At 37.2% G+C, this 23,834-nt stretch overlaps 1 protein-coding gene across 6 annotated transcripts in view; it reads right to left on the bottom strand.

Moving 5' to 3' along the window:
- Positions 1-23,834, bottom strand: part of COL28A1 (collagen type XXVIII alpha 1 chain) — a 201,272-nt gene that overhangs the window by 160,835 nt on the left and 16,603 nt on the right. For 3 of the 6 annotated variants that reach the window (XM_064380376.1, XM_021674199.2, XM_064380375.1), the window contains 3 exons: positions 7,289-7,403; positions 3,244-3,404; positions 1,846-2,402 (listed from right to left, as the gene is read on the bottom strand). In XM_064380376.1, the coding sequence (XP_064236446.1) occupies positions 1,846-2,402; positions 3,244-3,367 (681 nt within the window). In that variant the 5' untranslated portion in view covers positions 3,368-3,404; positions 7,289-7,403. Of the gene's footprint in view, positions 1-1,845; positions 2,403-3,243; positions 3,405-6,223; positions 6,355-7,288; positions 7,404-9,181; positions 9,296-23,834 lie in introns of those variants that run through there. The other 3 variants (XM_021674202.2, XM_021674200.2, XM_021674198.2) reach the window with 3 other exon arrangements.

The raw sequence follows: 23,834 nt of genomic DNA, 5'->3' as shown, positions 1-23,834 counted from the left end.
AGCCGAAATCACTAACAGATGCTAAACAAACAAGCTGAAGTCACTGGATGCTAAAGAAGAGCAGTATTATTTGTTCATTTTCTGGTTCCCCGGGAACAGACAAACAGTTGTGCTTCCAGTCTACTGTCAAGAGCCAGTGTTCTCAGTGAAGCAGGTGCTCTCACCGAGGGTGTATCTGGTGGCAATGTGAACAATCTGAGCCTACACATGTGGCCAAAAAGGAGCTGCCTGTCCTGTATCGTCTATGGTCAGCTCTTATCCATCTTAAGGGTAAAGATGAATAGTAACAACAGCCCACTCATGATGACATCCCCAGGATTCTCTCCTGCACCTGCTGGAGCCCTGAGTTTTACATTCAGTGGTGAGGACCCCTTATGTCATGGCACAGGCAGGGCTAAGTGTTAGCCAGGAACCACTACAAATTTCCCTTTCATGCAAAAGAGCTGCAAAGAATGAGTACTTGCCTTGATCACCGCAGGGCCGGGCCCATCAGCTCCATCTCTGATCTAGGCAGAAATCTCCCATTTACCCTGAATTCCCATGGAGAAAAGGCTAGAAACAGTAGTAACTTTGGAGGAGGGCTGCTACTAAACAGAGCAGCACTGATTGAGAAAATCTTTTTTTAAAAAGTAGTTACTATTTCCCCTCTCAATGTGCCTTTACAGGGTTAAGCATGCAAACTGTGAGGTCTTCACTGGCCTTAAATTTTCAACTTCAAAATGGATACAATAACAGTAGCTACATCATAAGATGGCGGCAAACACTGAATAAAATACAATATATAAAGTGCTCAGGAAAATGCCTAATAAAGAGAGAGTACTCAATACACAAGAGCTATTATTTAGGTAAGAAAACCTCAGGTCTTATGCTGAAAACAACAGAGAATAAAAAGAGTAATGTTGAGAAAAGGATCCAGGGACAGGACAAAAGGAGCAAAACAATTTCTGAAATAGAGCCTGCGTTTTCTGAGCAGCCATACGAAATGCTCAGTACATAAAGCACACCTTTGCCTTCATTTCTCAGGAAATCAAAGAAGTTCAAGTTTTTAAGAAAATTGATTTTTAACACTTAGGCAACCAACCAATTTATCTCTAGAGTTTTCTCCTTGAGAAATATGGTGAAGAGGGATCTCCTTTTGATTGCTGTGCCGTGTGTTTTACAAGGCAGCAAGGAAAGGCTTTTACACACAGCTGAGCAACAAATAAAGAAAAGCTAATAAGATCAATCAAGTGGTACTCATTGATCTGATGGGAGAAACTATTGCTTGACTGCAGGTTGCAGATGATTTTAAATTGGATGGGCTTGTTAACATCTAAGAAACAAGGCAGTAATTTTAAAAATTGGAAGTTTTAAAAATTTTTAAAGTAGCATAATGTAACAATAGGTGAGACAGTGCCAAACATATTCAGTCCTTTAAAAGAGTAAGAGAGAGTATGTGAAAATTGCGTCAAAAATACCTGTACAGATAGGAAACGGGAAAAGACCAACTTAGAATAAATATAGCCTAATACCACAACCTGAATGTAAGTCAGCAATGTTCATGACTGTAGGATGTACAAACGGGAGCCTGAGGTATACAACCGGAAAGTAACACTTCCAAAATCCTCAGCATCAGCTAACAATAACGTTAAGAATGCAATTCCAGGGAATTTGCCTGGAACCTTTCCAGTTTATCTGAAGTAAACTGCCAAGTAGAGTGACACTTCCAAAAGATTCTTCTTTCTGCTTTCAAGGTGAATTCTCATTTTCCCCATCTTTTTGATCCAATATCTCTCCTTATGGAATTTACAACAAATATATCAACATTATGATGACAACTGTATAACCAACCCATTAGGTACCTACCAGGTGGTCTTGAATTTTATCCACTAGGGTTGGATCACTCAACAGTAAAATGGGTTCACTGGATGAATCCCCAGAGATCAAACGAAGTTTGGCTTCATTGACTACAGTAGAAAGTCCAATAGTGATAAATGATATTCCTGAAATTCTGGCATCATCAGAAATACTTTGAACATCTGGATTCTTTGGATGGTCAATGCCATCAGTCATCAGCAAAGCCACTTTCACACTACCCTTTCGCCCTTCTCTCTTAAGTAGCTTAGTGGCATTGGAGATGGCATAATAAGAGAAAGTACCTTGCCCAATTAAATTCATAGACTTGACCTTCTGCTTAAACGTCTGCAGGTCCTTCCAAGAAGAAAAAGGTGGATCAATTTGGACAGAGCTGCTAAACTGAAGGGCTGCCAGTTTTATGTCATATTCCACAGAGCGACCAGGAGTCAATCGGAAAATCTTGTCACTCAGGCCATCCACAAAATCTTTCTGTTTATCAAAGAGGACAATTTTAGAACTTTCAGAGCTGTCTACGATGAAGACAATATCTATGAAACAAATGGAGTCTGAAACAGAAGAAACAGGTTAGGCAAAATAATTATTCCTATCATGAAACAAATTTGCATAAGGAAAGCCCTGAAGTGGTGTGTTGTATATTGTTTCATTTTGAGAGCAGAATGAGGAGAGTAAGAGAGACACATTGGACAAAAGCTTTAAATTGTAAAAAACTAAATGTCTAAGTTTATAAATTATTTTCTCCTTATAAAATCATGCAAATTAAAAATAAATAAAATATCATATATTCTGAGCATCTTCTCAATGTTACACTTGCTGAAAGTGGGAGGAAATGGGAAGTCAAGATGCATCACATTTTAAAAATCCAACTAACACTGAGCATCGCTGTCCAGAAGTACATGACACTCTCATTCTCAGGTTGTGTCATATCAGTGAGTCCCTATTTTTTTTTTCAATTTCTTGAAATCAAGGGAGAAAATGACTATATACATTGTAGTAAGAGTAAGTGGGGAAGAAACCTAACTTAAACCCAACTTAAGCTTGAATCTCAGCTCTGTATCTTACTCGTTAATTTGCCTATGGCCTTGAGTATGCCACTCAACCTCTTAAGACCTCAATTTCTTTATCTATGCTATGAGTGGCAATCTCTGTCCTGCCTATTTTACAAGGTTACTGTGAGGCTCGAATTGGATAATAAGTGCACAAGTGCTCTTACTAAAAACTCTGATGTGCTATAAGTATGTTAGGTATATTACCATATAATTTTATAAAAGTAAACTATCACATGTATACATACATACGGCTTGCTATAAATATCAAATGCTATTTAGAAAAATTCACATAAGTATTTTTAACAGGCTAAACTTAAAAACAAACAAGTTTTTTTTTTACCCTGGACATCACTTTTCCTTGCAAGCAAATTTGGCTTTGGTCCTTTCTTTCTTTGTCCAGATACTGTTTGACTAGTAAATGCTGACAAAAGCAGGAGATAGAAGAAAAAATATCTGTTCCACATTACGGTAGATGGTGAAAAATCATCTGCCTTGCAGCACCTATAATAGAAAAGTCAGTTATAAATACTTTAATAAAATATGGTGTTTGTTATTTTTAAATTTCAAACCAACAGAGTTTAAAACTGGCATGTGACTGGAAAAAGATGTTTTCATTCATATTTCTAGAAAAATATTCACATTGAGATTTTAAAAGATTTCAATCCAAGTAAATCATAGCACCATGATCAAACATTTATTAGTGAATATTTCTATACATTCAAAGAACTATATTCAAGTATTCTTAATTCCCCATTATATTATGAGGCGCATAGAGTGGAGAAAGCCATTTAAAAACATTTCAATCGACTATATATGATTACTGTGGTTCAATCACAGAGTCTGCTTTGACATTTCCAGATTCTTCAGGGTGAATTCAGATTGCTATATGGTCATTCCATTCACTTTCATTATAACTGATTCCTGACAAATACAGTACTTTGCAGAATTTACAACTACCACCCTTTCAGAGTTAATACTACATATATAACTTCAGTGAGTTCAGAGGTCAAAGTAAAAATTAAATTGCCCTTCTGTTGCCATAGAATCCCATTTCTTTTTTCTACCCTAGCTTTGGAAACTTTGTCTCCACCAGAGGTTCAAAGCTGCCTATCTGATAGTATGAGAGTAAAAATAACAGATTTGCTTAAAAGCAATACTTTTCTTTCAGTGATGGCTAAAAGCACTAATGGACAGAAACAGGACTTGAAGTCAAGAAGCACCCCCTCTGAATAGCCCTGTGAAACTATTTTTCTGTGTAGATTAACAATGAAAAATCTAATTCTGTATTAAAATCCTCAATCTTCATCATTCAGTATACCTAGCTACAAACCAAATGGCTTTTAAACTCATAGATTTCCCTGGCAGGAGAAGACTCACATGTTGCTGCCTCAGTATACCCAAGAGAACGGGAACGAGAAAGCTTATTTCAAATCAATATTTAGCATGGCTTGAAAATGCTTGCCTGCTGAAACTTTACTGACTTCAGGAATTCTGGAAAAGGAATCACATTTTCCTTCTTTGGCACCTTGCCTTTAGGGGACAAGAATCTGGGAAATCATGAGCACGATTTTTCCAGAATCTGAATAGAGGGTGGAAATATATGCAAAGGCAGTGAGGAGTGAGATGGAAGACTGACTTTCTTCATACATGCCAGATGGATAAACCCCAAAGGGAAACAAAGCTGTTGGGTTAGGAGAGGACCAATGGATGGCTTCATGCCATAGTCTGCTCCTCACATAGCATCATCCAGCTGGAAGTTTATTAAAAGAACTTTGGATAGGTATGACCAAACATCTCAGGTTGCAATTGGCCAAATGCCAACTGATGCTCAGACAAGGTATACTAAGATGTAAAGACAGCTGGGTATTTAAAAAACAAAACAAAACAAAACGAAGAAGTGTGCTAAGAAAACAGAACACACAAAGGCCCTCTCTCCTCAAGTTATCCCTTTGCTAATCAAGGAAAAGAATAAATGATGTACAACTTTAAGTCTGAAAGTTAGTGTAACCATAAGGCTATGTGAAAAACACAGCTGTTACTGCATTTTCAGAGGGGTAAGGGAATATTACCATGGCCATGGTATTACATATGACTTTTCTCTTTGGTTGAGTTCATACCATAAAGGACATCTCAGAAGTTCTGGAAATAAGAGACTGAGAATTGAATTCCATTGAGAACCAAGCAAGATTTTATAAGCAACATAATCAAGCAACTCTTCAAAACCCTTCATGTAAAGTTTTAGAAATACTGGCCTTAAATAAAGATTTATCTTTTCCCAAAACTAAGCACCTGCTCATACTATTTTCTTGGCATATAATCATGAATTCATACCTGACCCCTATATATATGATATTCACAAACATAACTTTCTATTGACAATAATCACAATGTCAGATTTTAGTCTCATTTGCTCTGACATTTTTAATCTAGCCCTCCCAAACCAAAGTCTTATTTCTTTCTGTTTCCCTATTGTAGCCAGAGGACATTTCCATACCTCTCTAGTTTTGTTTATCTAGTTTGTTAGTTCTACAGCTTTCCTGAAATATCTTTCTCCTCTATTAATTTGGCATCTTGAGAGCCCACTCATTTCTAATCACTTTTTAATCATGTTTTATTTTGCCTCTGTTTTTAATAATTCTTACCTTTCTCTCTTTCTGATGTCACATACAAGCAAAATATGTTTCAGAGGAAACAATGCCATTAGTTAAGTGAAAGAAGTGTGAACCTCTGTGTTTACTATAGATTAAATTTTATAAATGCAGAAACAATCATAATTTGTAATCAAAAACCATATTTTTACTTTTTGGCCTAAAATTTATTTTGGGTAAATATCAGGATCAATAAATCCAAAATACTTTTTTTGTGTGTGATTGTTCAAAAATAAAATGATCTTTCAGCAGAGTTTACCAACCTTAGTTACAATGTTTGCATCTCATTAGTTTCTATACAAATACAAAATGATTGAATGAAGCCTTTATTCAAATTGACAAACTAGCCAAGTTATAAAGTATTGTGTAACTAATTCTGAGTTGTAAACACCTGTTCCAAATTAAGGAAAAGACGTCCTAAAATATATTAACATCATTGTAATACAATTTAGAAGACTGTAAATTAAAAATCAATTTCAAAATAACTTTAAATTTTAAATTTCTACATTTTAACAATGTTAATATTTCTCTAATAATGATTTGAAGATCAGAGAATAAAAACTTTTGACAAGCTTTCTTCACCTAAAAAGTATGTAAATCATTTAGTCTTCCACAGTTTCTTGATGGTCCTATCTGATTTCAAGTGACTAAAATAAAGCCATTATGTCTTACCTTATAAAGTTTGTCAAACAGGACTGGTTGAGTAAAGACTAGTTGAGTAAATGCCAACAGCAAGGACTATGGTTGGGGGTGAAGTTAGCTATTTGATATTGTTCTGTTCTGTGGGAAATAAAAGTGTCTTTGCTTTAGGATGTTCTGCAATCTTTTATTCATGTTTATTAGACTAAGTTAAAGCAAGAGTGGTCAGGCATTTGGCCAGGATGCAAGATCTGGGTGGGATCAGTAAGCAATTTAAAGGAACAGTGTCCTTTCAGGACTAGACTGTGTTTTCCAGACTACTGAGGAAACAACTTGAGAGAACTTTCTACCTTATAGGTATTTGTTGATAGCCTGCCTTTGATTCTCATAGTATGTCCTTCTCTTTTTATTGCTACATTTCTTTGCCTGGGGGATGTGCTCTAAGATACTGGTTCTGAAGAGCTCTGTGAAGGAGTATAAATGACGCTAGACTCAGATTCAAAGCTGGTTTTTTAAGAGAGGTAACAGGTTGGTTGTTATTAAAGCTGGATGAGTACATAGATGTGCATTGTTCTAGTCTTTGTATTTCTGTGATTTTTGAATTTTTTAATAATAAAATGTATATATAAAGTACAGGGAAAGAGTGGTCTGAGCATAGTCATAGTTCTGCCCCTCACTCTTATGGGGGCTTTGTTTACTATTTATGAAATGAGGGAGTAGATTTAATTTTTATTAAGATTTGTTCAAACTGTAATATGAGAGGTTTACAGCAGTTAATATTTTGGTCTCTGACCAGGAAAGGAGGTTACTGTGGTTGTTCCACTCTCTTTTTCCCTGTTTTCTACCTTGTGGTTACAGCCCATATTAAGTCAGTGTTTATCAGTGTAATATGTACTGTCAAAAAGCCCCTTGACTCCTAGACAACTAACAGGCAGGCTTCTTTCTGGACTTCCTCTGAAATAGAGAATAGCAAGATCATCCAAGAAAGCCATATATATGTTCATATTACAATTATTTAAAATAAGCTTTCTAAGGCATTGTAATGCATATAGATTTCCTTATTATAGCAATAATAGCCTCCAATTTATGGACACTTACCAGGTGCTAGGCACTGTGCTGCATGCTTCACACACATTAGCTTATTTAGTCCGTCAAAAACAACCATCTATACACAGTAAGTCCTCACTTAATGTCTTCCGTAGGTTCTTGGAAACTGTGACATAAAGTGAAACAATACATAATGAAGCCAATTTTCCCATGAGCTGATTGATATAAGTAAGAGTTAAGCTCCTATGGCATACTTCTAGTCACAAAAACATTACTAAACTTCTAAATAAAGACTCAAAATGCTTCTAATATTAAACATTGAAATAAATCTAAGCTATACATACATTTATAAAAGATTGATAAAAACAAGATAACTATTTACCTACGTATTCCAGTTCAGGGTTATGGTTGACCAGATCCCATCCCAGCATCTGAGGGTGCAAGGTGGGAACCAGCCCTGGACAGGAGGCAATTCCATCACAGGGCACGCACACACCCACCCACTCTCTCAGACAGGGACCATGTGGACACACCAATGCACCTAATGGGCAAAGCGTTGGGATGTGGGAGCAAACCCCAGAACCTGAAGAAAACTCACACAGGCATGGGGAAAACATGTCAACTCCACACAGTGAGCCTGGCCCAGGAATTGATTTCTTTTTCTCATCAATGTTATAACAAAATGGACATTGAACAAGACGTTATTCCAGGACCCCTTGTAAATTTTTCTGAGATAGAGGCACAGAAGGGTTCAGTAACTTGTCCACTGTCATACTAACACTAAAGAATGGCAAAATGAACTTTCAACTCAGGTTTCTAATGACCTGTACGCCTCACTTAAAACAACTACTGCATCATTAAGTATCCATCTGAATGCCTGTGTTTTCACTGTCTCATCACAATGCAGGTTTTGAGGAACTGAGGAAGTTTTGTGAGGCTTCGGTAACTGAAAGAAGAAACAGTGGGTATAATGCAGAAATAACAATGGAATTTCTTAGGAAACAATGACATATTTACCTGATAGCCTGTGGATGTTAGTCACACTTTTTACTTTTGTGAGATGAGAATCAAGAGACAAGGAAGTAGCATATTTTCAGAAGGTTAACTCTCTTTTAGCTGTTAACCTGAGGCAGGTTAACAACTTGCAGAATAATAATGCCACTAAGAAGCAAACAGGTGATTCCTGGATGGGGAAAATGAACTAAAGCCCTTCTGCTTTGGAACTGTTTTGATTAATGTTGGTGGGAGCTTGAAGTCCAACTTACTCATCCATTCCCTTTCATTCTCCAACATTAAATAGGGTAACTCAAACCAAAGATTTTCCACCTCTCATTACCAAGTGTGAAAATCAGCACTAAATTGATTGGGAAGACAATGCAAAATAAAATCTTCATTTTGTCAATCTATAAAAGGCATTTAGTTTTGCACCCAGAGAAACAATGCACCACTGCAATCCTAATCCCAACAGATGGTCTTGAATTAGCATGCTATAGGACATACACCCGACCAAATAAGAGCGCATGGAAAACATAACGACTAGAAAAAGGCAACGTGGCCGGGCGCGGTGGCTGACGCCTGTAATCCCAGCACTTTGGGAGGCCGAGGCGGGTGGATCACGAGGTCAAGAGATCGAGACCATCCTGGTCAACATGGTGAAACCCCGTCTCTACTAAAAATACAAAAAATTAGCTGGGCATGGTGGCGTGTGCCTGTAATCCCAGCTACTCGGGAGGCTGAGGCAGGAGAATTGCCTGAACCCAGGAGGCAGAGGTTGCGGTGAGCCGAGATCGCGCCATTGCACTCCAGCCTGGGTAAGAAGAGCGAAACTCTGTCTCAAAAAAAAAAAAAAAAAGCACACTATTTTTATTGTTATAGCCCAGAGTAAGCACACATATTTGTTAAATTAATGATTATTAGAAGTAATTTTTAGTGTTTATCAATTACCTGAGGTCTATGATACAATAAATTGCTCTTCTCCAAAGCTCTGCTAGATGAAAATCTTTTTTCAACTTTTTCAAATTCTTGTAATATGCTACCATAGTAGGATCTGCATTGTGTTTATTGATTCTAGTACCAGTGCCAACATCTTCATTTCAGTAGTGATGGCATTTGGGGGGGTCCTAGAATCATTTAAAAAGAGACAAGTCTGTTAGGACTTATATAGTTCAGAGAATTTTATCCGCATGAAGTCATAGATACACACATACAAAAAAAGGCTGGTAACAAATCAAAGTTATACATGTGGACCAAGACGAAGACATAGTATAGTCTCACAAGCTTCTCCCAATTTTAGTCACCTCCCACACTGCTGATCTAGAGTAGAAAAAAAAATTACCATCTAACAAGAAGGAAATAAATGATCTTTGTACATAATTTGAAGAAATTTGTTTTTGAAGGTCCTTTTCTTTTTTCTTTTTTACTTTTTCTTTCTTTCTTTCTTTCTTTTTTGGTCAGTAGAAAAGATTGATATAGCAGAATTTCTAACACTTGCCCCAAAGCTCTGAAATCTCTGGGATTCATTATCCTTGGACCCAGAGTATGACTTAGGCATTCTCTCAACTCCTTTATCAGTAATTAGAGGAATAGTGTCTCAGTTCATTTTGTGTTGCTATAAAGGAATACCTAAGGCTAAGTAATCTATAAAGAAAAGAGGTTTATTTGGCTCACAATTCTGCAGGCTGTGCAAGAAGCATGACACCAGCATCTGCTTCTGGTGAGGGCTTTTGGTTGCTTCTACTCATGGCAAAACATGAAATGGGGCCAGAGTGTGCAGATCATATGGTAAGAGAGGGAGAGAGGTGCCAGGCTCTTTTAAACAATCAGCTCCCCCAGGAACTAATACAGAGAGAACTCACTCATTACCTCAAGGATGGCACCAAGTCATTCATAAGGGATCCACCCACATGACCCAAATGTTTCCCATCAAGCCCCATTATCAACAATGAGGATGAAATTTCAATATGAGGTTTGGAGGGGACAAATATTCAAACTACAGCAAACACCAAAACTGTATTGGTCTTACTTTTCAACAAAGGGAAAGAGTAAAAGCATTCAAAGACAACAAGGAAATAAAAACTATCATTGGTTATAAAATATAAGATGTGGCATTGCTTAAATCTGGAACAATGTGACTTCAGTCCCCTTTCCCTCACCAAATTCTGATTGAGTTGATCCTTTCACATTCCCTCTATTATTTTTCAAGTGTTACTATTATTTAATAAACTTCATTGTTTAGAGCAGTTTTGGTGTACAGCAATATGGACTCAATTATCTTTCATATTGTTTACTCCCTAAGAGATCTTGCTTCAATCCCCAGCTTGAATAATTGTGTCACATGTGCAACACACAGTGCCTCGTAGGCTACAGTGACAGGCTAAATTCCCATTATACCAATCTAATGGCTATTAATCTCTTTCTCTAAAATGTTTCTTCAATATTAATATTTCTTCTTTCAATGTTGTTTATTCCTTACTAAAATCAATTATTTTAGACCAAAAAAATCAGGGTCCCATCTGGAAAATTTTACAGTTTTTTTCCTAAGAAATATCTGAAAGTAGAGCTATCTAGTCCTATCATATGTTTGAATGTTCAAGATTTTTCTTTAATTACTTTCTTTGGTCAGTAGATAGACCAGTTTTAACTTTTTCATGCAGAGCCAACAAAAAGAGAAAGATCGGATCTATTTACAGCTTGACTAAACCCTGCTTTAAATGGAGAAATATTTCTACTTTTCACTTAGTTCATTTTACTTTCAGGTATTAGACAGTGTTGTTCTATATCTTGGTTAATTCTTTGATTACCCACTGATTAGTACTTAAACTTTTCTTGTATTGGGGACAAACAATAGTGTCAAATCTCTGAATTGGAAGGAAACTTAGAAGCCACTTTTATTTAATTCTGCCATTTCACAGTTGACAAAATAGAGGACAGATATTAAGACCCACCCAAAGGTCAAATCATTAATTACTGAGGAAATAAAGTTTAGGTCTTTGTGTATCAAGCGGCCATCTTTCATTATCTCTAAATGCCTTAGAAAATTTTTAGGCCTTTGCACTATCCAGGCTCATGCTTGAGCAGGAGAAAAAGGAAGCTGGATGGCTAATAATTTATATTAAGGATTTAACTTTAATGGCTAACGGCTCAGAAAAAATCATCATGGGCTAAGTTCCAGCATGTTAAAGAGTCTCACCTCTCACTGTGTAAATCTTAATGCCTGAGCCATCAAAGGCAATGAACACCATCTCTTCAAACCCTGGGTTGAAAAACTTTCTCCTCTAGGTTTGGGCAGGTTTATCTGAGTAGCTGGGGATTGTTACAGCTCCTTCACTGATTGGTGACCCATGTTTTTGATCCCTGATCAAAATATAGCCAGTAATATAGGTAGATATAATCATTTTCATGAAGAATAAGTTGCAGAAATGCAATATCCACTTGCGTTTTCTGGTCAGTGTATTTGAGATTTAATAAGAATATCAAAAAAAAAGTTTTAAGATGACTCTCTCAAATTTCTTGAATAAAAGTGTTTTAAGAGCATTAAGTAACTATTATCCCACGTTATATTAAGCCATTACAATGCTGGTTTATACCTCATTGTTCCCAATTAAGGTAAAAAGGTCGTCTGTTTTTTTCATTCCATCTACATTTTATAGTTCCTCCTGTACAACGGTTTGTTTTTTCTTCTGCCCTTATAAACTCTATACTAAGGGTAAATTATTCATGGACAAAGTTTATAGTAAAGGGGACTTGAGGTGAATTTTTTTCCTATTTGGGGATATGAAAAACCTTTTAATAATATTAAATTCTACACAGATATAAGGTACCTATTATCATTATTCCTTGTTTATATCCAGAAGTATAAATTTTGAAATTGCACATATACAATTTTATGTTAATTAATGTTGATTAACTTTTACTTAATTATATATTTTCTGTTATGATAATTGACCAAATTCAGAAATGTCAAATACTAACACAATTTAGTCAGGACTCTGCATGGGTCTTGAGGGACTGTTGTTTGAAAAAAGATATTTGGGCACCACCTTGTGGGACTTTGTAGAAACACATAGTGTGAGAGTTTGTCAACTATTGTTAAAAGATTAAAATTTGTAATCATCTGTGATGCTGAACGGGTGGAATATGTTGCTTTCTACAGATTTTCTGGGCAGAAGAATGAGGAGATGAACCAAAGAGTAATAAAACTACTCTTATATCGGATCAAGAAGCTATCTAAGTAACATCTGATGAAATCCAAAACTCATTCGCTTAACTAACATTAATCTAGTTTCTGCTATATGTGAGGCATTAGATAGAAAATAGACCCAGTCACTTCAACCCAATGAAGAAAATAAGCAAGTAAAGAGCAATGACAAGTTTTACAAAAAAAAAAAAATTCAGTAATCAAATATCTAACTCTAGTTGACAATACCGTGCTGAAGGGTTTGGGAACAAAATGTACCAGTATCTGCAGCTTACCTTGAAATGCATCATAAAGAAAGGAGATGGATAGAAGAATGGGTAGATGGGTAGGTTATGCAATAGAGCAAATATGTTCATTATAAATATCAATTGTGAAATCTAGGTGGCGGGTAATGGGTTTGCTGTATAATTCTGTTAACTTTTCCATATGTTTGAAAATTTTCATAACAAAATATTAGACCAAAAAGAGCAACAGCAATATAGTGTGATAACATCTATAAAAGTTACACAGAGGGTACCCAGCCCAGAGTATGATATGCAAGTTGGAAGTGCAGGAGCAACGGATAAACAGTAGTTTCTTTTATGCCATGGCAAAACTTTATCTTGAAAGCAATGAGAGCCACTGAACAATTTTAAGCAGGGGTGTGACATGATCACATTTTCATGTTAGGAAAATCACTCTGATTGCTGTATAAAAAATGACAGGAAAACAGGCTTGGAAGCTAACATCTACCAGGAAATTTACTATGACATCAATGAGGGATAAGGCTCTCAAGTACCAGCAATGAGAATGCAAAGTGACAAAGTCTAAAAAATACTAAGAAGCAGAATCAAAGAACTTAGTACCCAATTGGCCTAGGAGAGGGAAGAAATGAAGGAGAAAAATGGTACCCAGTAGCCTGCTGAAAAGTATTTAAAAACTGTCTCTCCAGGGAAAAAAAGTGTAAGTATACACATATACATACATAAGTTTATTAGAAATGCTATTGATATAAAGAATGTATGGTATACGATTTTCAAATAATAACAAAATATACAATATTCTCTATTATAAATTTTATATAGCAAATTGACTCTTAAGAGAATGCTTTCATTGATTTTTGACCAAATTCTTATATCCTTAGCCAATCTATGGTTGCAATTGATGAATGAGTGTAGTTCCAACAAGAATGTTGGTTGACATTTTCCTCTTCTTTAACAAGTAAGACAAAAGTGAAACAAAGAAAAAGGTGGATGTGCATTGAAATTTCGTTTGTCATTGATATAAGCAACTTTGCAGCTGGATAAGATAATACTTTTCAAATACTGAAACATTTTCTTAGTTTTTTTCGTACTCAACTGTTACAGATATAATACACTTTTGAGTTTAATCTGCATTATTGTTTTCTTCATCACTTTCTTTGGTCTAGACAATAAATAAAATAGTAATTCAAGCCCTAATTTGTAGCAGATGTGTATTGTGTAAAAAGTCCTACTATATCAGATTTCAAGTTACTAATGTGACATTACTGAACACAGAATTGGAAAGAGAAACACAAATACATAGCAGCATAGCACTATGCAGGATTTCCATCATCTAGTTGCCATGAATGCAAACAACTTCAAGTACATATACAGTAGTAAGATTTAGTACAATAATTAGGAAGTAATGAGTTTTGAGTATTTATTACTGTTGTTGTTAATGTAATTTATTTATTTGTAAGTTAAATATATAATGCAACGTTTAATAATATGTGTGGTTAACAACTGGCTCACAAAATTTCTGGAAATTTAGCAGTTGACTCTCACAAGGTGACATGAGCCATCTTCGGCACACCAGAGACTATACCTAACTTCCATGCTATGTGGTGCCCTCTTGTCACTTAAAAGAGTACAGCACACAGGTCTGAGAATTGGTTTTGCCACTTTTTGATGCTGGACCTGTAATTTCTGAAACCCTCAGTTTCCACATCTCCAAAGTGAAGACTATGAAGAGGAGTCCAATAAATATAACGATAGTAACAGCAGCAGCCGAATCAACAACAAAAATAACACCTCTCTCAGTGTTGGGGTGAGTATCAAAAGAGCTTTGTAAACAGTAGAAATCCATAAATGTTTTGTAATTTCAAAAACAACTTAAAAGACAACACTACAACATGTTTGTAATATATAGGATCAGTATCCAGAACATATAAGCAAAAAGAAAAAAATAGGATATGAACAGGCAGTGTTTTAGAAGGGAAATAAGGATGGCCAATAATCATATGAAAAATTGTTTATGCTCATTAGTATTCATGAAATGCAAACTAAAAATGCTGAGATATCATATGTTTCTCATTAGATTGACAAATTTAAAGAGCGTAACGAAGGGTTAGCAAGGATGTCAGGAAATGGGACACATGGTGGGAGGGTGATTTGGTAAAACTGCATTACAAAGCAATTTGGCAATATTTGTTAAAAATAAAAGTGTGTATTTTTTTCACTTCTAAAAATATACCCTAGAGAAATTCTAGAACATTTGTTCAAAAGACATAGACAAGAATGTTTATTATAATAAAATGTCGGAAATAACCTAAATGTTCATCAGTAGGTTGGATAAATAACTTGGGGCATAACAACTTTGATTTATTTATTCAACAAATATATATTGTAACCTTTATATATCTTTAAAATATAATTTTAAATAGAAAAGAAAGCTATGGAATGATATAAAAAGTGATATATTTTCTATAACATTTTAAAACATACAAAATGTTAGCTATTTTACAGATATATTTATATGTTGTAAATCTATAATAAACTTTGATAGGCAGAAACTCACCAATTTTCTGACAGTTGTCGCTGGAGAGAGGAGAATAGGATGGGGACTGGATACAAAGGGGACTTCAACTCTAGTTCCAATGATTTGAGAAAATGAAAAAAAAAAAAAACCCTGAAACATTCCAATTCTGGGTGGTTGGTATATAGATGTTGTCATATTACCCTTCATATACATGTTTTTAAAATTTTCATAATAAAAAGTACTTTGAAAACCCTTCAACTCTTCAACATATTAAGCAATAGTTAAAATAGAGTTGGTGGGCCAGGTGCAGTGTGGCTCACACCTGTAATCCCAGCACGCTGGAAGGCTGATGTGGGCGGATCACGAAGTCAGGAGATTGAGACCATCCTGGGTAACACAGTGAAACCCTCTCTCTACTAAAAATACAAAAATTAACTGGGCATGGTGGTGCACGCCAGTAATCTCAGCTACTCAGGAGGCTGATGAAGGAGAATTGCTTGAACCCGGGAGGTGGAGGTTGCAATGAGCCGAGATCATGCCACTGCACTCCAGCCTGGGTGACAGAGTAAGACTCTGTCTCCAAAAAATAAAAAATAAATGAAACAGAGTTGATACCATGCCAGTTACACAGATTTATCATTTTGGACTCTACTCCTTAGGTCACCAGCTCTCATTAGTTCTTATTTTCAGCATTCCTCATGAAGACTTTAATTTTCCACCGGATTGCCACTTCATTAACTTCTATTCTTAGCCCCTGGAAAATACTCTCCAAACAGCCCTAGAAATCCAAAGCAGGCATCGTATATGTACTCATTAACATATCATCAGTTACCATTTGACATCATCCATTTCTTTCTGTCCTCTACTTTAAGCTCATTCTATCTCTAGACTCATAGTAAATGGGTCAAATTTCTACTTTTTAATGCTTCTTAACTGGTATGCAGCCCACAAAGATCCCTCCCTACTCTGAATTCTTCTAGCATTATTTATGGTATCATTCATCTAACAATACCTACTGTGTTTTGTACTGAGAAATAAATATTTTATGTTATATGATAATAATTAAATAATATATATTTCACTAAGGGCAGGATTTTTTTTAATTTTACTTCTTTTATAGAACCCACAGCAAGGTGTGTATTCATTCATCACCAATAGTTGTAAAATGAACAACTATTTTAAATATTGTAGCATTATGTGATTGTCTTCTAAATAACTTTAACTTTTCAAAGATTTTGATGACTTAAACTTGCAAAATTCCCCAAAGCATGTCATGGGAACCCTATGCCCTGCCTTCATTTTTTCATGATACTTCTGCCAGTGTGTAATTTTAGGTATCTTTATATCCCTTAATTCACTCCTACCCATAGGAGGAGGAGTTAGGTGTATCTCATACTTAGTATGTCACATGCAACATTTGGAATATACTTAATGCTGAAAAAAAAAAAACCTCATTGCTTATCTGAAATTTAATTTAGCTTGGCAGCCTATAATTTTTGTATGTGCTAAATCTCGCAACCCTAACACTGACCCATTTCAGTGTTATGATGGGAGGAGACAGTCTGACATCCATTGATCTAACATCCATCAGTTGATTTTTCTTGAACTAGTAGAGTTAATATGTTAAAAGTCCTATGCATGTTGATTTCCTCTTTTCCACACTTACTATTCAGAATCCAAGGATGGGAAGCAGCGAGTGACACATTCTGTAACTGTAATACTCTGATGAGAAACCCCAAAGTCTAGACATGGGTACAGGTACTTGGTTTGAGTTGCAGGTCCAAGACATATTCATCTTTACTGATAACTATGCTGATATTTTGATCCCTGTGTTTCTGAGTGCTATGCATATTTCTCAATTAACTCAAAACCCAGAAGAAGAATGTTGAGAATAATTATCAGTGTTAACCCCCATCTCCCTGTGGATATATGTGGATATAGTTAAAAGTGACTACATTTTATTTCATTCTTTATATACTCTCCGATCCCTAACCTCTACCTTGTCAAATACATGCAAAGTAAGGAAAAAATTAGGTCAAAAGGAATAATAATTTTCAGTAACTAAGATTTTAAAGAGCTCATAGGAACACCAATGTTAATTTCAGCTACAAGAACACCTCATGGATTCAGTGCTTTTATTAGAATGAATAATTTTAACCAATCTGATTTAACCATTAGTGTAGATCTTACTTGTAGCCAATAATGTTAAGGCCACTGCTGATACATCAGCATTCTTTACAAGCTATTAAATGGGAATCTTATTTCCTAGACATTTATATTAAATTATAAGAAAGGAAAACTTGATTTACTGCACCAGAGAAGATCCAAGATGGCCAGTTAGGAGCAGCTCAGGATTGCAGCTCCCAGTGAAAGTGCAGAGGGTGAGTGGATGCCGCATTTCCAGACGGATTTTTATTGCCCACAGACCAGGAGATTCCTAGGTGGAGGAGCCCCACGGGTCACCAGCGCGGCTGTTTTGCCGGCGTCCCGGCGCGGCGGTTCCCAGTGCAGAGTAAATGGGACTGGGTCCCCTTTTAGCTGGCGAGTGGAGCTCCAGGAAGGCAGAGTTGCCCATTCATCTGATTAAAAAAAGGGGACTGAAACAGGGAGCCAGGCAAGGAGATTCCTGGGCAAAAAAGCACCACGAATCTCAGTGCCACTGTTTCATCCGGCGCAGTGGGTCACCACATGGGAAATCACACAGCTTCTGGCGCCTTTTCAACAGGCGACTGGAACACCTGGGAGAGAGTCAACCATTCAACCAAAAAAAAAAAAAAAAGGCTCTGAGGCAGGGAGCCAGGTGATCAGGCTCGGCTGGTCCCACCCCACCAACACACACACAAAAAAACAGCAATTGGAAACTCTCTGGGTTGAGAGTTTCACAGCAAGCACAGCTAAACCCGGGATAGTCCAGCTCTGTCGGGGAGGGGTGTCCGCCATTACCAAGGCACTCCACCACTACAGAGGTAGTCCGCCATTGCTGAGGCAGCCTGCCATTGCCGAGGCAACCCGCCATTACAGAGAGAGTCTGCCATTACAGAGGTGGGCCACCATTGCCAAGGCAGTTCTAACTACACCCATATAAACAGGACTGCAGAGAAGTTCACACGGCAGCTGGGCGGAGCCCACAGCAGCTCAGCAAAGCCTCTGCAGGCAGACAGTGACTAGGCTGCCTCCTTGCTGGGCAGGGTAGCCCTGAAAAAAAAGGCAGCAGCACAACGGAAACTCATAAATAAAGCCCTAACTCCCCGAGACAGAACACCTGGGGAAAAAAAGGGGTTTATGAGTTCTGCTGCAGCAGACGTAAACACACCTGCCCAGCAGCTCTGAATGAACAACAGAGCTCACAGCTCAGCACTTGAGCTCCTATAAAGGACAGACTGTCTCCTCAAGCAGCTCCCTGACTCCCATATATCCAAAGAGTCACCTCATAAAGGAGAGCTCAGACTGACATTTGGTGGGTATCCTTTTGGGAAAAGATAGCAGAAGAAACTGGTAGCAACCCTTACTGTTCTGCAGCTGCTGCAGGTGATCCCCAGGCAAGCAGGGCCTGGAGTGGACCTCAGCAGTCCTAGAGCAGAGGGGCCAGACTGTTAGAAGGAAAACTAAGCAATAGAAATAACTTCATCATCAACAAACAGGACATCCACTCAGAGACCCAATCTGAAAGTCAGTAACTACAAAGACAACAGGTGGATAAATCCGCAAAGACGAAAAGAAACCAGCGCAAAAAGGATGAAAACACCCAAAACTAGAACACCTCTCCTCCTACAAGGGATCACAACTCCTCACAAGTAAGGGAACAAGGCTGGAAGGAGAATGAGTGTGATGAAATGACAGAATCAGGCTTCAGAAGGTGGGTAATAAGAAGCTTCCATGAGCTAAAAGAACATGTTCTAACCCAATGCAAAGAAACTAAGAATGTTGAAAAAAGATTTGACGAAATGCTAACGAGAATGGACAACTTAGAGAGGAATATAAGTGAATTGACAGAGCTGAAAAACACAACACGAGAACTTCGCGAAGCATGCACAAGTTTCAACAGCCAAATTGACCAAGCAGAAGAAAGGATATCAGAGGTCGAAGATCAACTCAATAAAATAAAATGAGAAGGCAAGATTAGAGAAAAAAGGCTAAAAAGGAATGAACAAAGTCAACAAGAAATATGGGACTATGTGAAAAGACCTAATCTACATTTGATAGGTGTACCTGAATGTGATGAAGAGAATGAATCCAAGCTGGAAAATACTCTTCAAGATATTATCCAGGAAAATTTCCCCAACCTAGCAAGGCAGGCCAATATTCAAGTCCAGGAAATACTGAGAACACCACAAAGATATTCCTCAAGAAGAGCAAACCCAAGGCACATAATCGTCAGATTCACCAGGGTTGAAATGAAGGAGAAAATGCTAAGGGCAGCCAGAGAGTAAGGTCGGGTTACCCACAGAGGGAAGCCCATCAGATTCACAGAAGATCTCTCAGCAGAAACCCTACAAACCAGAAGAGAGTGGGGGCCAATATTCAACATCCTTAAAGAAAAGAACTTTCAACCCAGAATTTCACATCCAGCCAAACTAAGCTTCATAAGTGAAGGAAAAATAAAATCCTTTGTGAACAAGCAAGTACTCAGAGATTTCATCACCACCAGGCCTGCTTTACAAGAGCTCCTGAAAGAGGCACTACACATAGAAAGGAACAACCAGTAGCAGCCACTCCAAAAATATACCAAATGGTAAAGAGCATCAACACAATGAAGAATTTGCATCAACTAATGGGAAAACAGCCAGCTAGCATCAAAATGGCAGGATCAAATTCACACATAACAATATTAACCCTAAATGTAAATGGACTAAATGCCCCAATCAAAAGACACAGACTGGCAAATTGGATAAAAAGCCAAAACTCATCAGTGTGCTGTATCCAGGAAACCCATCTCACATGCAAGGATACACAAAGGCTCAAAATAAAGGGATGGAGGAAGATTTACCAAGCAAATGGAGAGCAAAAAAAAGCAGGAGTTGCAATTCTCGTCTCTGATAAAACAGACTTTAAAGCAACAAAGATCAAAAGAGGCAAAGAAGGACATTACATAATGGTAAAAGGATCAATGAAACAAGAAGAGCTAACGATCCTAAATATATATGCACCCAATACAGGAGCACCCAGACACATAAGGCAAGTTCTTAATGACTTACAAAGAGACTTAGACTCCCACACAATAATAGTGGGAGATGTTAACACCCCATTGTCAATATTAGATCAACTAGACAGAAAATTAACAAGGATATCCAGGACTTGAACTCAGACCTGGAACAAGCAAACCTAATAAACATTTACAGAACTCTCCACCCCAAATCCACAGAATATACATTCTTCTCAGCACCACATCACACCTACTCTAAAATTGACCACATAATTGGAAGTAAATCACTCCTCAGCAAATGCAAAGAACGGAAATCATAACAAACAGTCTCTCAGACTACAGTGCAATTAAGTTAGAACTCAGAATTCAGAAACTAACTCAGAACCGCACAGCTTCATGGAAACTGAACAACAGGCTCTTGAATGTTGACTCGATAAACAATGAAATGAAGGTGGAAATAAAGATGTTCTTCGAAAGAAACTAACTCAGAACCGCACAGTTTCATGGAAACTGAACAACAGGCTCTTGAATGTTGACTCGATAAACGATGAAATGAAGGTGGAAATAAAGATGTTCTTCGAAACCAACGAGAATGAAGACACAACATACCAGAATCTCTGGGACACATTTAAAGCAGTCTTTAGAGGAAAATACATAGCAGTAAGTGCCCACATGAGAAGCAAGGAGAGATCTAAAATTGACACCCTATCATCAAAATTGAAAGAGCTAGAGGAGCAAGATCAAAAAAACTCAAAACCTAGGAGAAGACAAGAAATAACTAAGATCAGAGCAGAACTGAAGGACATAGAGACACAAAAATTCAATAAATCCAGGAGCTGGTTTTTCAAACAGATCAACAAAATAGACCACTAGCCAGATTAATAAAAAAGGAAAGAGAGAATAACCAAATAGATGCAATAAAAAATGATAAAGGGGATATCACCACAGATGCCACAGAAATTCAAACCATCATCAGACAACTCTATGCACATAAACTAGAAAACCTGGAAGAAATGGATACATTCCTGGACAGTTGCCTCCTCCCAAGCCTAAACCAGGAAGAAGCCGAAACCCTGAATAGACCAATAACAAGGTCTGAAGTCGAGGCAGCAATTAAGAGCCTACCACCCAAAAAAAGCCCAGGTCCAGATGGGTTCACAGCCGAATTCTACCAGACATACAAAGAGGAACTGGTACCATTCCTTCTGAAACTATTCCAAATAATCCAAAAAGAAGGAATCCTTCCCAAAACATTTTATGAGACCAACATCATCCTGATACCAAAACCCGGCAAAGATTCAATAAGAAAAGAAAACTACAAGCCAATATCCATGATGAACACACATGCAAAAATCTTCAATAAAATACTGGCAAGCTGACTGCAACAGCACATCAAAAAGCTTATCCACCATGATCAAGTAGGATTCATCCCACGGATGCAAGGTTGGTTCAACATACACAAGTCTATAAATGTAATTCACCACATAAACAGAACCAAAGACAAAAACCACATGATTATCTCAATTGATGCAGAGAAGGCCTTTGACAAAATTCAACAGCCCTTTATGCTAAAAACCCTCAATAAACTAGGTATTGATGGAACATATCTCAAAATAATAAAAGCTATTTACGACAAACCAACAGCCAATATCATACTGAATGAGCAAAAACTGGAAGCATTCCCTTTGAAATCTGGCATTAGACAAGGACGCCCTCTCTCACCACTCCTATTCAATATAGTACTGGAAGTTCTAGCCAGAGCAATCAGGCAAGAAAAAGAAATAAAGGGTATTCAAATAGGAAAGGAGGAAGTCAAATTGTCTCTATTTGCAGACGACATGATTGTATATCTAGAAGACCCCATCATCTCAGCCCAAAATCTCCTGAAACTGATAAGCAACTTCAGCAAAGTCTCAGGATACAAAATCAATGTGCAAAAATCACAAGCATTCCTATATACCAATAATAGACTTAAAGAGAGTCAAATCAAGAATGAACTGCCATTCACAATTGCTACAAAGAGAATAAAATACTGATAAGCAACTTCAGCAAAGTCTCAGCATACAAAATCAATGTGCAAAAATCACAAGCATTCCTATACACCAATAACAGACTTAAAGAGAGCCAAATCAAGAACAAACTGCCATTCACAATTGCTACAAAGAGAATAAAATACCTAGGAATACAACTAACAAGGAACTTAAAGGACCCCTTCAAGGAGAACTACAAACCACTGCTCAACGAAATAAGAGAGGACACAAACAGATGGAGAAACATTGCATGCTCTTGGTTAGGAAGAATCAATATTGTGAAAATGGCCATACTGCCCAACGTAATTTATAGATCCAACGCTATCCTCATCAAGCTACCAATGACCTTCTTCACAGAACTGGAAAAAACCACCTTAAACTTCATATGGAACAAAAAGAGAGCCCACATAGCCAAGACAATCCTAAGCAAAAAGAACAAAGCCAGAAGCATCATTCTACATGATTTCAAACTACAAGGCTACAGTAATCAAAACAGCTTGGTACTGGTACCAAAACAGAGATATAGGGTATATCACAATATATAAACGATAAAGGGCACACATCTACAACCATCTGATATTTGACAAAACTGACAAAAACAAGCAATGGGGAAAGGATTCCCTGTTTAATAAATGGTGTTGGGAAAACTGGCTAGCAGTGTGCAGAAAGCAGAAACTAGACCCCTTCCTGATACCTTACACTAAAATTAACTCCAGATGGATTAAAGACTTAAACATAAGACCTAACACCATAAAAACCATAGAAGAAAATCTAGGCAAAACCATTCAGGACATAGGCATAGGCAAGAACTTCTTGACCAAAACACCAAAAGCATTGGTAACAAAAGCAAAAATAGACAAATGGGACCTAATCAAACTCCACAGCTTCTGCACAGCAAAAGAAACAGTCATTAGAGTGATTTGGCAACCAACAGAATGGGAAAAATTTTTGTCGTTTATCCATCTGACAAAGGGCTGATATCCAGAATTTACAAAGAACTAAAACAGATTTACAAGAAAAAAACAAGCCCATTCAAAAGTGGGCGAAGGACATGAACAGATACTTTACAAAAGACATACATGAGGCCAACAAACATATGAAAAAATGCTGACCATCACTGGTCATTAGAGAAATGCAAATCGAAACTACATTGAGATACCATCTCAAGCCAGTTAAAATGGCAATCATTAAAAAAGCTGGAGACAACAGATGCTGGAGAGGATGCGGAGAAATAGGAACACTTTTACACTGTTGGTGGGAGTGTAAATTAGTTCAACCATTGTGGAAGACAGTGTGGCGATTCCTCAAGGACCTAGAAATAGAAATTCCATTTGACCCAGCAATCCCATTACTGGGTATATATCCAAAGGATTATAAATCCTTCTACTATAAGGACACATGCACACGAATGTTCATTGCAGCAGTTTACAATAGCAAAGACCTGGAACGAATCCAAATGCCCATCGA

The sequence above is a fragment of the Aotus nancymaae genome, unplaced genomic scaffold (genome assembly GCF_030222135.1).
Source record: "Aotus nancymaae isolate 86718 unplaced genomic scaffold, 86718_ANA_hifiasm-v0.15.2.pri h1tg000025l, whole genome shotgun sequence".
NCBI classification, from domain to species: domain Eukaryota; kingdom Metazoa; phylum Chordata; class Mammalia; order Primates; family Aotidae; genus Aotus; species Aotus nancymaae.
Note: the sequence above shows the minus strand (reverse complement) of the source record. Positions and strands in the feature narration are given on the sequence as shown.